This window comes from Budorcas taxicolor, chromosome 21 (assembly GCF_023091745.1).
Source record: "Budorcas taxicolor isolate Tak-1 chromosome 21, Takin1.1, whole genome shotgun sequence".
Lineage (NCBI taxonomy): Eukaryota > Metazoa > Chordata > Mammalia > Artiodactyla > Bovidae > Budorcas > Budorcas taxicolor.
The window spans coordinates 72,117,319-72,134,312 of NC_068930.1; the positions used below are offsets into that span (position 1 = coordinate 72,117,319).

The 16,994-nt window shown below is 43.2% G+C and overlaps 1 protein-coding gene across 1 annotated transcript in view; it reads right to left on the reverse strand.

Moving 5' to 3' along the window:
- The window catches only part of PPP1R13B (protein phosphatase 1 regulatory subunit 13B), a 73,809-nt gene that overhangs the window by 31,053 nt on the left and 25,762 nt on the right, over positions 1 to 16,994 (reverse strand). The window contains exons 2-4 of the mRNA XM_052659714.1: positions 9,499 to 9,646; positions 4,592 to 4,711; positions 219 to 295 (exon numbers count right to left, since the gene is read on the reverse strand). Of these exons, the coding sequence (XP_052515674.1) occupies positions 219 to 295; positions 4,592 to 4,711; positions 9,499 to 9,646 (345 nt within the window). The remainder of the gene's footprint in view (positions 1 to 218; positions 296 to 4,591; positions 4,712 to 9,498; positions 9,647 to 16,994) is intronic.

Here is a 16,994-nt window from a genome sequence, read left to right on the forward strand (position 1 = left end):
CAGAGCCCGCGCTCTGCAACGAGAAGAGCCACCTCCACGAGCAGCCTCCACACCTGAACGAGAGCGCAGCCCCGACGACTGCAACCAGAGAGAGGCTGCGCACAGCAGTGAAGACTCAGCACAGTCGAAATGAATATTAACAATTAAATCATAACCAAAATGCATCAGTACCTATAAAAAGGAAGTAAACTTGTTCAATAAAATTCACTATCACTTACCCCATTTTCAGTGCGTTTTTCTCCAGGTACATTTGTTACATTTCTCTGAGTTCTTTGCTCCTGGGTCTGACGGCCACCTAGAGAAATGAGAGTGCCAGACTTACTAAAAGATGTCCTGCTGCTGCTGCTGCTGCTAAGTCGCTTTAGTCGTGTCCGACCCTGTGCGACCCCAGAGACGGCAGCCCACCAGGCTCCCCCGTCCCTGGGATTCTCCAGGAAAGAACACTGGAGTGGGTTGCCATTTCCTTCTCCAATGCATGAAAGTGAGAAGTGAACGTGAAGTCGCTCGGTCGTGTCCGACTCTTTGCGACCCCATGGACTGGAGCCCACCAGGCTTCTCCGCCGTGGGATTTTCCAGGCAAGAGTACTGGAGTGGGGTGCCATTGCCTTCTCCGATATCCTAGAAAATAATATTTCATAATTTCTTCACTTATTCAAATATTTATTGAGCACAAGTACAAAACACTAGGCTGGACAGCTCAAAAATTAGTACAGTTGAAAAAATGTTTTATAATTAACCCATATACATAAAGTTGTTTAAATGAATTTTTTTTCTATATTCTATTTCAGAATATTGAAACTGATTTATATAAAAAAGTTTCTAACACTTAAAAATGGTCAAGATGGTAAATTTCATGTTATGTGTATTTTATATATATTATCTATTTTTATTAAAAATTAAAGCTCTTATTATTTTAGGAGAGACTAAAATAATGACCTATATGGGAAAATAATCTATAAAAAGAATGGATATATGTGTATATATAACTAATTCACCTTACTGTAAATCTGGAACTACCACAGCATTGTAAATCAACTATACTTCGATAAAAATTTTAAAAGAGACAAAAATAGAACTTATAATATCCAGTAATTTAAAAACTGATGCATAAAACTGATCTTCACTACTAGGGTTAAAACTGAGATGGGATACTATCTTCTGAATTCTCCTTTGTTGTATAAAAATATACATATATATTTTAATTTTTAAGGGTTTCAAATTTAAACTGGCGAAATTCTCCTGTCATCATTTTTTAAACCAAGTGTGCGGCACAGTTTTGTGGCAGGTGAGTCTAAGGTCGCATAAGTGGCTGCGCTGCACTGGATGCCTACTCCGCTCGTCGCTCACCTGACGCTGTCTTGAGAATTTTCACACCCCAGAGCCTGCTTCATTACTAAGAAAACATGGCTTCAAAGGGTCATTAACCTAATGTTAAAATAAAGAGAAAAGAATAACATGTTTTCTTCTATTTCTTTCCTGCTACTTTTAAAATTTTGAAGAAACATTATATTATGGAAAATACTGCCTCACCTTGAGCCGTACATTCTCAGAGAGTGCTATCACCCCCAAGGAAGCAAAGACTGGCTCTTAGATTAAAAAATCTTATTCTTTTTATGTACAAAGCAAAGCTGCTGAGTACATAGACAGACACACAGTGCATCTGATGGGGAAGACAGGGCAAGTAAGAATACAATGTCCAATCAGGGCCCTTAGGGAGGCCATTAATGAAAAATGAGGTTAAATGAATGGGAATGACAGAGCATGCAACCCAACACAGTCACATAACACACAAAAGGCGCTTCGTAAAAGCTATCTTCTGTTAGCAGAAATTATATATACACACGTTCTGGGGTATGGTATCTACCAGTTTACAGGATGAATTAAATTCTTTACTAAAAGCAATAGTACTTTTATGAAATAAGGTGCTCGGGTTAATTTAATAGTCTATAATTGCTGCTTCTTCCAAACAATAAACAATCAAATTAGAATACCATAAAACACAGAGAAATTATATTAAGTGTCACTTAATCTTTGATGGTGAAGAAGAAACGTGATGATTTTGCACTCCAAAGTCAGAACACAGTGAGAGCTGACATTTAGTGAGCGCCGCACCAGGACATCTCATTAACTGCCACCACAACCCTGCGAACCACACACATAGGGAAACAGAGGCACAGGGATGTGAAGTCAGGCGCCCAGGGCCCACACTGAGCAAGCAGCAGGACTGGTGTTGAACCCAGGCGGCTCCGCTCCCAACTCCATTCCATCAGCTCCGGAATCTAGCTAACGCTCTGCACATGACCTGCGTCGATTCCTTCACACACCAAGCTCCTGTTCCCCCAAGGGTAAAGGTGACGGGAGAAACGTCCTCCACGCTCCCCTTTCGCTTCCACACAGAGAATTCCAACTCTCTGAAGTGCGGGATGTCCTCTACTTCTGCCAACGCTGTCATTAGACATTCTAACTTTGCTGACGTGACAGGTGAAATACAGTATCTCGCTGGGTTCCCTGCATTGCTTTCTTTAGGAGTTTATGGATGAACGTCTTTCCATATATTCCCAGGCCATATATATTTCTTCTTTGCTATGAACTGCATGTTTGTATATTTTGCCCATTAAAAAAAAACTGGTTTTAAAAAAACTCACAAATAGGGACTTCTCTGGCAGTCCAGTGGTTAAGACTCCTTGCTTCCAAAGCCGAGGACCTAGGATCGATCCCTGGTCAGGGAACTAAGATCCCACGTGCTCCATGGCACGGCCAAAAACAAAACAAACAAAAAGAAACAAACAGGGATAATCTGCAATAAAATAATCTTCTTTTGACAAAAAGATGTCCTTTCAGTTTTTTTGTTTTAATAGCAGGAGTAATCCACAATCACTGTTAAACAACAAGGATTTTTTCTTAACTGTACAGTGTATATGCTTTCCAAAAAAAAAAAAGATTCCCTTATTTAAATTTTAATTAAAAAATGAGTAATTTATGGGAGATTGGTATTAGTATAGGCACACGCCTGTATATAGAATAGATAACTAATAAGAACCTACTGTGCAGCATAGGGCACTCTACTCAATGTTCTCTAACGGCCTATACGAGAAAAGAATCTTCAAAAAGTGGATGTATGTATATGCACAACTGATTCACTTTGCTATAAAGCTGAAACTAACAATAGCACTGTAATTCAACTATACTCCAATAAAGTTTTCAAAACCAGTAGTATATTCCCATTGTTCAAAATTCAAAAGGAACAAGAAGGTCTCCTTGGCCAGTTTTCCCTCTCTCCTTCCCCCGAGGCTTGCTATGTGACCAGTTTCCTACTGATGGTCCCAAAGACACTACTCACACACACAGCAGCCGCCGCAGAACGCGCCCCTGCGCCTCCATCTGTCACACAGAAGGCAGCACGTGTGCACACTGTGCTTACTCAGGGGGCAAGTGTAGGAGGTGGCTCGAGGCAGGGCACGACGCAGACGCACTCTGGCCTCTTCAGCCGACACCCCTGGAGGCGCTGGCGGCTGCTCCCACCAGCAGTGCCCGTGGGCAACACTGCGGATGCGTCATTCCGTACGTGTGCAGACTCAGCTATGGGAAAATTCTCAAAAGTGAAGCTGCCGGGTAAAAGGTTTCATGCTTTCGTACGTGTAATAGATATTGCTAAATTGCTTCTACAGAAGCTGCCAACAGTGTGGAAGACTGCCTGTTTCTCAGCGTCCTTGCCAACACTTATTAAATGTTCTAATCTTTGCCGATATGACAGGTGAAATACAGTATCTCAGTGTTTGCCCTGCATGCCTTGTTTAGGAGTATGGCTGGACATCTGGCCATGTATATTTCCTTTGCTATGAACTACATGTCTGTATATTCTGCACATTTTATTTCACTGGCTTTATCACTTTATATAAAGGTAACTAACCCTTGGCAATATGAGCTATAAATGCTGTTTCCCAGCTTATAATCTGTCTTTTGACTTTGCTTTAGGGTGGTTACTGCCATGCAGGTTTTTGTTGTTGTTTTTTAAATAACTGTCTTTTCTACTATGGTCTGGCGTCACACTGAAGTCTCACATATACATACATACATACATATACGTTAGTTTTGTTCCTGCACCACAAGGCTTGCAGGGTCTCAGCTCCCTGACCAGGGAGGGAACCTGGGCCATGGCAGTGAAAGCCTGGAACCCTAACCACTAGGCCACCAGGGAACTCCCCACTTAGGTGGTGGTTCTTGTTTTTTCTTTCTCTCTCTTCAAATGCACATATAGGGATTTCTCAGAATTTTTATGATGCTTTCATGGTTTCATTCATTCTTAAAATCCAGAAATTTCAACCATGTGATATTTATCAAAATCAGTCCCTTCTGGCAGCAGGTCCATGCACGTATTTCACGCATTATGTGACTGACTCAGGATCCTGAGGAGGCAAGGGCTGGGAGCCCAAAAGCGTGAAGTTATCATAAACGGCAGTAACAGGGGTAAAACCCCTTGAGACACCAACTCTCCCTCTCACCACTTGTAAGTGAACAGGGGAATAATTTAACATTTATTCCTATTTTCCTTAAATTAACTTTCACGGCAAAAATTAAAGCACTTATCTACCTTGTTCACTGCTCTCTGCTGGGGAATCTTCATGTCGAAGGAAAAATTTCACTTCTTCCCTTCGTGGCCCCCACTTCTGAAGATGTTCATACATCATATAATCAAAGGGTATGGGACGCTCTAGGAAAAAACAAACAAAAAAATTCTTACTTTTCCCAGAGACAAACAAAATGAATCCTATCAAAAGTAAAAAATGAATAAAAATAAATTTAAATAAACATACACACATATATATATTAGAATTCAAGGATATTACTAGCACTAAATTTTAACTTTAATGAAATAAAAGCAAGACTATAAACACAAAGAAGTAATCATAAAAGCAATTTTGCAACATTAAATAGGGAACATTGGAAAAAATGTCCTTATATTCATCATGAAGCAGTGTACCTCCCACTCTTTCAAAGGAACACATTAACAAACTGCCCAAATTTTAGTATTCACTAAAATGTTACAGGTAGCAATCAGATGCACAAAGGCTTGATACTCACTTCCTGGCAATGCAGCTAGCCCACACAAACACTTGCAAGAGAATGTTCACACCAGCCAAAAAGTGGAAACAAACCAAACCTCCACTAACTGATGGAAGGATAAATGAAACGCTGCATATCCTACAATGGGTGATTTCAGCCAAAGAGAGGAATTAAGTGTTGACGAGCGCTCCACCAGGGATGAACCTTAAGCAAGCTGAGTGAAACAAAGCCGGATCAGAGTCACATACTCTAAGCTCCAATTTATATGAGGTGCCTAGAGGAGTCAAACACACAGAGCCAGACAGTAATACAGTGGTTGCCAGGGGCTAGAGTGGGAGAAACGGGAGGCAGCGAGTTCAGAGACGGCTGCACAACACTGAGAACGTCCTAAAACCCACGAAGTTGTACCCCACAATGGGGATGTCTATGCTACGTGAATTTTATCTCAATGTAAAGGGAAAGAAAGGAAACCTTGAAATGTTCCCACTGCTGCTTGTGCTTGAAAGTGAGGACGGATGCTGGCAGGTCCCGAGGCTGGTGCAAAACGCCTGCCCTGGGAGGAACAGGACAGAACTCAACCACACTTCTCCTCCTCTCAACGCAGGAGCAGGGCTGGTGAGAGACACCTGCTCAGGCCAAGTTAGGAGAAAGACCCGCGCGTGTGGCAGCCTCATCACAAACACAAGATGTGATTTAATTTTCGCCCTGAGAGAAGGGCCAGACTTCCACAAGGAAGAAAACCCCGCCATTCGCAGAAACACAATGCACACTACGCTGCTGCCGTTTCATCTTCCTACATGTGTAGGCAAGCCCTGTCTTATTCAACAGACCTCAAGGGCAAGGACGTAAATCGTCTCATCTCGGTTAATCAACTCAGAATGGAGTATCTGTACCGCAAGAAGCAAGCACAAACTGAACACTAAAGAAGTATTCAATATTACCATTCCACATTTTGTGGGGTTTTTTTTTATTGAAGGATAATTGCTTTACAGAATTTTGTTGTTTTCTGTCAAACCGTAACATGATTTACTTTTTCAAAGTAACAATTTTTGTGTTAAAAAAAAATTTTTTTTTAAAACATGTATATGCTAATGCTATAGCTGTGGAATTTAAGATTAATCATGTCCATCAGTTTAACATAAAATTTTATCTTAGGCCATATTTTCATTAGTATTGCTTTGACTTACAAATTTGTTTCACGTTAATTAAAATCAACTTATAATCTTCACTTGGGCTTCCCCTGTGGCTCAGCTGGTAAAGAATCTGCCTGCAATGCGGGAGACCTGGGTTCAATCCCTGGGTTGGGAAGATCCCCTGGGGAAGGGAAAGGCTACCCACTCCAGTAGTCTGGCCTGGAGAATTCCCATGGACTGTATAATCCATGGGGTCCCAAAGAGTTGGACACGACTGAGTGACTTTCACATAATCTTCACTTAAATCTGAGCATAACTTTATAAATATTAAATCTAATTTTCCCTTAAGGCAGTTATTTTAAAAAATCTGTTTCCTTCACAATAAAAAAATTTTTAAGAAAAGATTAAGAAAAGCAAACTAAGCTTCAGTAGCTTTTTAAAATAAAGGTTAACTAAAATGTTATTTCTGTTTTAAAGTGAAAACAAAACTACCCTGCACATACCATGTAATAAATACTAACCCTCATCAACACTGTATGCAATGGAGAAATCTATAATACGACTTTCAGGCATTCTTGGAAAAGGCAACAAAAAACACCAAGTAGGAGATTTCAGAAAAAGAAAAACTGAAGGTCTTGCCTGATTTGCACCCTGTGTAAGGAAGGGGCCAGACGAGAGCAGGGTAGTAAGCGGGCCAAACGAACAGGCTGTTATGGGCTGGGCTGGGTCCCCTCACACAGAAACCCACATGCTGAGTCCTGAACCTAGTCCTCCATAAGAACAGGACCTTATTTGGAGACAGGATCTTTAAGGAGGTAGAAAGTAAAAACGAGGTCACTGGAGTGGGCCCTAATCCAATGTGCCTGGTGTCCCTTTAAGAAGAGATTAGGACACACACACACAGGAGGAAGGCCACGTGAGGACACGGGGAGAAGGCATGGCCATCCACACACCACGCAGAGAGGCCTCAGGAGAGACCGGCCCTGCTGACACCATGAAGTCAGACCGATAGCCTCCAGAACTGTGAAAAGATAGGTGAATTTCTGTTATTTGAGCCACCCAGTTTGGGGTGCTTTGTTATTTGCCTGAGCAGACCAACACCCAGATCCACACAGGAACGCTCTCCTCTCAACAGGGGACTGACAGGGACTTCCCTGGTGGTCCAGTGGTTAAGAACTGCCTTGCAACGCAGGAGACTCGAGTTCGATCCCTGGTGGGAGAACTAAGAGCCCACGTGTGGTGGAGCAACTAAGCCCTCCGGGCCACAACTACTGAGCTTGCGCACTCTGGGCCACAGTGAAGATCCCGCATGTTGCAAGTGAGCCCCAACATGGCCAAATAAATATTAAAATTTTAAAAAAGCATTGACAATTATTCTGGAGTATTCTATTTATGAACACTGATGACATGAGTATACTGTGAGTAATGGATGCAGTAATTTTATGCAAAGGGTTCTCCAAAATCTGAAAATCACTTGAATCGCTCCTCCAGGGTCAAAAGACTGAGAAATGCCGTGCTTTCTCCCTTCCTTTGGAGCTCATCCGCCACCATCTTGCCAAGACTTCGCTCTGCAGCCCCAATCTACTCAATGATGCGTTTACTCAAGGCCTCTATGAGCGCCAGGCTGGGCACTGCATGTGTGACGGTGCACAAGTCCCCGCCTTCAGCAATTTTAGTCCAATGAGAGAGGAGGAGATGAAAGCCACTGTCCTGTTTTGATAAACACAATGACAGTATTGAAGTAAAGAGGAGAGACATGTAACACCCTCCAAGATTCGAGGAGAGTGAAGGCTCGGGGGCCAGGTGCTCGGGACTGCTCTAGGCAACAGGAGCAGCAGGCTGTGACCATCTGTTCTGCGGGGAGGCAGGCCTCATTCTCGATGAGGTAAAACCCTGGGTCATGCTTTCAGATGGCCGTGGAGCCAGGGACAGCACCAGCTCAAGACTCACGTAAGAGACTAGCATCCTCCAGCAGCTGGGACCATGGGGGCTCTCCCAAGCTACTGTATGAGGCCAACCAGGAATCAGCAGTGATAACAAGCAACAAAGACAAGAGAGCTGAGCGGCTAGAGATGATGGAGCGACCAGGCTCTAACAGTCACCCCCTAAAACCCCCATTACTTCACCCCCCTCCTGTTTGTCAGACTGACACCTGAGGACCTGGCCTCTTCCTGCTACTTTGGTGATGGTCCACCATTTATCAAAGTCAAGTTTCTCTCAATGTGTCCTTAAAGTTTTTACTCCAGATTTGAAGGATAACACAGACAATACTTATAAATCATATACCTGATTAGGGACTTGTATCTAGGATACATAAAGAGCTCTTACTGGGGATGTTGTGTACAGCATGGTGACCACAGTTAACACTGCAACTGCAGGTGTGAAGTTGCTGAGAGCAGACCTTAAAAGTTCTCATCACAAGAACAAATGCTCTGGAACTGTGTGCGGCAATGGACGTGAGCTAGACTTACCGTGGTGATCATTTCACAACACACACAAAGATAAAACCATTATGGGGTGCATTTCAAACAGAATGTTGTACGCCAATTACACCTCAGTTAAAAACTGTTCTTAAGAAGCGTTAAGAATTCACTGATTATCCCTGAGCGTCCTTTAAGCACACCCACCTGGACACCTACCTCGGACACAACACGTCCGACTGGCTGCTCTCTTGCTCCCTGACGCGGGGCCGGGAGTGCACGCTGCCCCTTCTTCCACTCGTTGCTGGAGCGGAGGCCTCGCCCATCTCAGCGACCCGCTCCCCCCGCCCCCCCACCACAATGCTGTCTGAGGGGCACACCCTGGCCATTCTCTTTTCCAGTCCTTCCCTCACACTGCTTCTCTCACCCAGCACATCTCATCCCAGCTCAATTCAACCCCTCCGTTAGAGTCTATGTTATTTTGCAGAATTTTCTGCATTCAGTAATCATATTACCTGCACTGATCTTCTCTGCCCAGCTAGCATGACAAATCCTTAAATGTAAGAGCCAGCCTTAACTCTTCTCAATTTAATAAATATGAAGGGCTTACTATCAATACTTAAACATACGTCCCCTTCCTCTTAAACGTCCCTCCCAACCCACCCCTCTAGGTTGTCACACAGCACTGCGCTGAGCTCCTTGCTATAACACATTTTTTTGAAAATAGCATTTATACCATCCTATCCCCATGTGATAATAACGAGTTTTTAATTTCCCAATTCCTTATTACCTCAGATAACAAAGAACCAGGAACAAAATTCTGCATTCAACAAACATAGGATTTCATGTACTTGGTCACTGTTATAGAGCCTAATACATACCATTTCCCCTCCACACTTCAGCTAAATGGCAACTGCCTTCTCCAGGTTCTTTGCAAAATTCGACAACATCACGACATGTTGTTTCTGGTGTTATAGGAACCTCTGTTAAAATCTGTTCATTGTTGCTCAAGAACACGGTTAATATCATCTGTAAGAAAAAAGATTAAATTAAAGCTACAACTTAGAGTCATTAAGCAATAAAAAGATTAACTTGCAAATTAAAAGTGATTTCCCCACCTGCCTACCACCACTCCATCCGGTCAAAATGCTTACAGGACCAGGCCAGGTTCACTCTAAAGTTCATGTTGAAAAATTAACATGTAAGACAAGTCAGGAAAACGCCCAAAGAGGGTCATGAGACGGGAACCAGCACTGCTGGGCGTTGTAAAGCCTCAACACGGTAAAGGCACCAGAGCAGCAACCGATCAGTGGCACAAACTACGGAGTCCAGAAACACAAACTGGCCAGTGATGAAGGAGGCACCTCAAAACTCACGAGGGAAAAGACTGTTCAGTGAACGATGCTTGAATAATTCATATGCCCAACTGGAAAAAAAGGGATTTATATTGCATATTACACATAAGCAATAAGTTCCTAATCAAATATCTTAAAGTAAATCACAAAATTATAAAAATTCTAAACTAAAACTGGGTAAATTTTTTTGTAACCTTGGAGTACAGAGGCCTTTCTAACTACGACTGAAAAACCATTATAACATATATTCAAGTAATTAAATATAAGAATCTTTTACAAAGCAAAAAAGACAAACTGGGGGAAAATATTTGCAACTAGCACTACATGTAAAAAGTAAATCTCAATGTCTAAAGGGAAAGTGACAGTCGCTCAGTCGTGTCCAATTCTGCGACCCCATGGACTGTGCAGCCCATGAACTCTCCACGCCAGAATACTGGAGTGGGCAGCCGTTCCCTTCTCCAGAGGTTCTTCCCAACGCAGGGATCAAACCCAGGTATCCCACATTGCAGGTGGATTCTTTACCAGTTGGGCCACAAGGGAAGCCCTCAAGATCTAAAGGGCTCCTAAAATTTGGTACTAGAAAGACTAAAAATCCAATTTATTTTTTTTAATTGAAAAAATAATATAGCACAGTAAAAAAATGAAAATGGGTCTTAAATGAAAGCACATTATAATTTCAAAAAATAAAAATTGTCCAGTATTATTTTTTTATCTTTAAAAAAAAAAACACCAAAAACCTATCACTTTGACCTAAGAACTCAAGAGGTCCTGTGAGAATGGATTTTTAAAAACATTACTCCTAAAGTAAAATTTAAACCAAAGATTTTCTTTAATCAGACAATATCATAGAATGTTTAATCTTTGATCAAAGTCAGAAACAAAATCTGTATTTGTCCCCAAATTCCCTTCTCAAAATCTCAGCTGTCAACTGAGCGTCTTAGCACAGCTTACTGGTACAGTCTCTTCTCTTAGCGGTGCCCTGCATTCCCGTCTACTGAGATTCAAGCATCTTTGTGCTGGCGGCCAGGTTCCATTCGACCAAAACCAACCACAGTTATGGAGTACTCTCTGGGCCCCAACTCCTCTCACCCCACCTGCCCCATGGCGGTCACCAGTTCCCTCTCTAAACGTGAACCAAGCGAAGTCACTTCCTGGCTTAAAACATCCAGGGGGCTCGTACCGCCTAACTGCCACCCTCCCCAAACACTTCTTCCGGTTTATAAACAGGAAACTGGCCTCTTCACGGGGCACTCAGAGGCTAGCGTCGCCAAGCTCATGCGGATCTCTAGCTTTCCCCCGCCAGGGACTCTCACGGGGCCTGGGTCGCCACAGAACAGCCTTCGAGAAAGCCTGGAGGCGGGACAAGCTGCAGGCCCCTACCAAGGGGAACGCGCCTCACCGCCTTCCTGGCCTGCCGGCCCTGGCGTCTTCCTGTGCTCCCCCTCGCTCCCCCTCCCCAGCTCTCTCAGGGCCCCAGCCCTCTGCCCCAGTGCCCTTCCTGTTTGCCTATCAACTCCTGTCCATCCTTCAAAACTCAGCTCAGATGCTACCGCCTTTGCAAAACCTCCCTTCACCACCTTCTCTCACCAGGGAGGCCACATGTTCCTTCCTTTGTGATCCAGTAACCCTCCACACACATTATTACATCACAGCGCCAGCCTGTCTACCTCCCTCCCCAGGCTCCAGGCAATTCACTTTGGAATCTTTCATTCCACTTCCTGATCAGGATCTGATGCCTGCGAGGCTCCCTGAAATCTGTTCGACTCCACGAATGACACACAAAGTGCAAAGTCTCCACCACACCCCAGAACTGGAGAAACACCATACAAGTGCTAAGTGAGACACATCCAATCCGTTCGGTAAACAAGCATTTTCATGCAGTTCTTCTGGAAATTATAAACACAGCTCTATTTTACAAGAAATAAAACAGTTCTTTCTGATCCTTGATCCAGACAAATTTTTTTTATGTCGGGGGTCTTAAACACATAACTGGTTGGAATCTGTATAATTTGGAATAAAACAGGTAAATCCTGGATCTACTACAAACAAGTCCAGAACTTGAAGGGCCTTAATACTATACCAGTTTCACAAGAACAATCAGAATAGATTTTTATTTTTATTTACACATTTATTTTACAGTTCTAATGATAAATCTGGAGTGGGAAATGGCAAACCACTGGAATATTCTTGCCAGGGAAATCCCATGGACAGAGGAGTCTGGCGGGCTACAGTCCACAGGGTCACAGAGCTGGACACAACTGAGCACGAATCCACACGTGGCAAATATCCTCCCATGTGACGTCACAGGCTATGCTTCTTAAGGTCTAACAATAGATTTTCCCAAGCCACAGTTTATAAATCGAAATTTCAAGGCAGCGAAAAATTTTTTAAAAATTATCTTCTGCTGTAACTACAGCTCACTAATGACCAGGAGAGGGTCCCGCTTCTCTCCGTTCCTCAGCCCTTGCAGCCTCATCCTGCAGCCCCACACCCACTACAGGGTCCATGGCTTGTTCTCCATACTCTGAGCTAGTGAAGGTTTGCATAACCATGTGCTTCGGGAAGCCGGGCCTCTGGCCAGAACCAGTCTCGCGTGCTCACACCCACCACGGGCACAGGGTGGCATCCATAAAGACACGGATTGTGCTTCTCTGCTCAGAAAGCAGATTTCTTTAGGAACCTGTTGTCAGAATGAATGATGGCGTGACACTCTGGGGATGCTTTCTGAATTACCAAGACGTGTGAATAAGTTCAACATGATGGGAGAAGCAGAGGAGAGGCAGAATGGCAAAGTTGTGAGTCTGAACATTAACTCTTAAAAGTTAAGAACTCCCAGATAACTGATCCAAAAGTCACTACACATTCTTTCGGTTTTTAATTCTATTTTAAAGTCTTTACTAAACCCTATCTTTCCTAATCTTAGCACAATCCATTTCCTCTAATCTCTATTACTCAGTCAAAGCTAACTTTATTACAGTCATGAGATTTAAAAGCTTTTGAGATAAATTAAGCTGGCACTGACCTGGATGCCATACTTCCTAAAGCATCTTCTAAAATTAGAGCTGAAAAGGCATGGGGCTGCTGCCATTATTACAGCAAGGTTTCCCCAGATTAAAAGAAATGGAAGGACGTTCAACACAAGCAACATGTGCATCCACTTTTAAAAGTATCTTTGAAACCACAACATATCTTACAGTTGGCAGCATGTCACAATCTAAGGGGCAGCGCTGTTTTTTTCTTTCTTAATAGTATATATAGAGATGAAATCCACTAGAGTTAAGGGTTAAGAAGACAAAGAAAACAAAGTTATTGTTTATTCTTCCTAAAAGATTAATATACTGAAAATGAAAGATCTGGTTAACCGCAGGTAGAGACGCACACACCGATCTACACTGTGCGCTGCCACAAGCAGAGCGGATGCGACGGACGCTTTGCACACCTCTTCTCACCCCGTCCCCTCTGCCCAGACAAGCCACGCTGCCAGGCTCCCCGGCACCGTCCCTCCCCTCCATCATCTGCAGTCGTCCACCTCCTCGAGAAGCATTTCCTGACACACTGTCTCCCCATCCTGGCCTGGTGAGAGTCAGAGCTTCCTCCTTTGCTCTCCTGTAACAGACCGTGGCTATTTCTGGCACAACATTCTTGCACTAAATTATCAATGGTTTTCATGATTATATCCCCTACTAAAACAGTGTTTGTGACTCACAGGGGTGAGCTGTGACCCCATTACTTGCTCAAAATTATCTAAGTGTGTCCCAAGTTGCACGTATTTTTACGTTTTAAAAACTTGTTTAAAAACCCCAAAAAGCCACAGGCCGCTGTGAGCAGCACCTGTGTTCTCTAACTCAGTGCCGGAGTGGACTATTCTGATGAGCGGTGCTCGGTAAGTGAAAGACAGAGGCAGCCTAGCAGGCAGCCGCCAGCATAACCATATCGAATCCCGCAAGAGGGCACCTAATCCTCACTCCGAAGGTCATCTGAGCTCCATAAAGAAAGCCACTAGGATCGACCACTGATGTAAGGAACCGCCTGGGGGGAGCCTGTAAGGCCTTTGTCCGCCTCACCGGCCCGCCTGAAGCAGCCTTCCTATCTCACTGCAGCCTCTCACCACTTCGTTCACTTCACATTCCCCACCACCTTACACACCTGTGTAAGCTGTGTATTTGTTTATCCTCTGTCTCCTTCCACTAGAACTTAAGCTCCTGAAGAGTAGGGATTTAGCTAGTTCACTGCTGCATCACTACTGCCTAGAGCAAAGCCTGGCACATAGTAGGCACTCAACTGACTCCCCCAAGTATATAAAATAACTATTTTTAAAGTAGGTGGCATCACAAAGGGTAGGTGTCTGCCTTCTTATACTATCTTCAAAGTCTCAAATAGGAAAAAAAGATCAATACTACACCCCTCTAGTAGCCGAGTTACTCCACACTAGAAGGAGGAAAAGAACTTCTTAAAAATGCTAGTGTAAGTCAGAAGCCTGTACACACATATGTGATATTTGGCAGATTCCACTCAAACCTAGACATCGCAGCCATCCCTGGGTAAAGCCTTCCCGCTTTCCACAGGTGGCACTGCAGGGTGCCAGGGTGCGAGCTCCACCTCCCCCCCCCCACACACACACTCCTGCAAATCTGGGGGAAAAGAATTAACTCCAAAGAATGAACAGTTTAGTAAGATCATATTAAGTTCAATTCCCATGACTAGAACTTGCATTATTTTGGCAAAGAACTAGAACTAGCCTTTGAACAACAATGAAAAATTTTTTCTAAGTAAGTGAGAAACATTTAACACTCTTGAGAGGACAGATACATTTAAATATTTGAGTTGCATCTACTTATAAGAAGAAACTAATACAGCTACTGCTGCTGCTAAGTCGCCTCAGTCGTGTCCGACTTTGTGCCACCCCACAGACCAGGCTCCCCTGTCCCTGGGATTCTCCAGGCAAGAACACTGGAGTGGGTTGCCATTTCCCCCTCCAATGCATGAAAGTGAAAGTGAAGTCGCTCAGTCGTGTCCGACTCTTCGTGACCCCATGAACTGCAGCTCACCAGGCTCCTCTGTCCATGCGATTTTCCAGGCAAGAGTACTGGAGTGGGGTGCCACTGCCTTCTCCATAATACAGTTAAGTGACCTTTAAATTAGATCCTCAAAAACCATATCAGTTATGTTTAGTTCAAGTCACTGTTTTTATTTGCTTTAATAATTTAGTTTTTTAAAATATATATTCCATCATATGAAAACTTCCTCTCAATAGCTTGAACTGGTGAAATCTGGTTATACACTATTCCTGGGAACACAAAATATACATCTCAGCTTCCCTTCATCTAACTTATTTAGTTCCTCCAGTATTTAAAAGCATATGCATTTGGGGGGAACCTGCCTAAAACCTTGTAGAAATGCAAAACTCATGAACCTTCTCATAAAGACTAGGTGTGCTGTAAGTCCATAGCATGTGTGGAGGTGAAGCAGCTGAGCAAATCTAGTCTCCGAAACTTAAAGAATCCCTGAATAGGAAAAGGGCAGGACCAACCCTTGACACCCCTACTCATCGATGTTGGGAATCACTGCCAGAATGTCCGCTGCTTCACTGACTCTGTTCATGGAACATTATGGACACAGAAGAGACACTGATTCTCAGCCGCAGCTTGTGACCTGCTAGCATGCTGTGTAATCAGTTAGTGCCCTCGGGGCCAGTCTTGTTTTTAATGGAGCAGAACAATATAAAACAGTATTGTAATACACTGCAAATCAACTATACTTCAGTATAAAATAAAAACTTAACCCCCCCCCCACACACACAAATTATTAAGAAAATGAAAAGACCAGCCTGGGAGAAAATATTTATAAAACACATAACTGATCAAGAACTTGTATCCTAAATATACACAACTGAAAATTCAGTAATATGAAAACAAAGAACCCAATCAAAAAGTGGATAAAAGATCTACACACCTCATCAAAGAAAGCACCGCCCACCTAACAAACTGTCCAAACTCCAGAACATTGCCGATGCCAGGTGGTGGGGAAGAAGCCGAGCACAGCGGCACAGCCATTCTGGAAGACAGCCTCACAGCTTCTTCCAAGACTAAACGTACTCTTACCATGGGGTCTAACAATTAAAGATTCTTGGCATTGATCTAAGTGAGTTGAAAACTCATATCTAGACAAAAACCTACACATGGATGCTCACAGTAGCTTTATTCATAACTGTCAAAGCTTGGGAGTCACCAAGACATCCTTCAGTAGGTGAATGAATGGATAAACTGTGGTGCATCCAAAGGACACCAAGCGGCGATAAAAACAGCTATCAAGGCACAAAAAGACATAGGAAACAAACACATACGGCTAAGCGAAGAAAGCAGACTGCAAAGGCCACATGCTGTATGACTCCAATTAAATGACATTCTGAAAAATAAAACACTGTGGAGATGTTAAAAAAAAAAGCAGTGGTTGCCAGGAGTTGAGGGCGGGAGGAAGGATGAGTAAATGAAACACTAAGAATTTTCTCAGGCAGTGAAACGACTCAGTATGATCCTCTACTGGAAGATAAAAGATGCTCGACATTTGTCCAAACCCACAGAACTGTACGACAGACACAGTGAACCCTCACGGAAACTACGGTCTTCAGCTGATCATGTCTGAACATTAGCCTAGGTGCTGCCATCTGCACTTCACACATCCTCAATCCTCACACCAACCCTATGGGACAAACACCGCCCTTCATTTCACACATTAGGGAAAGGAAACCTGGAGAGGTTAAATAACTCGTCCAAGGTCACCGAGCTAATGAAGGCCAGGCCAGGATTTAACCCTGATCTGATTGACTTCAAAGCTACAGTCTGAATCACTACTCTAAACCACTCCAAAAGAAAAAAGAAAAACAGCGAAATTTTAATAAATACTTTCGTGCTTAGAATGTACTTGCCATTACTATATAACTTCTCAATTAACCAAGTTTTATCTAGTGTCTACAGTTGAAAGAATCTGAAATGTACAAGTTAATCATATAAGGGAATCAGATA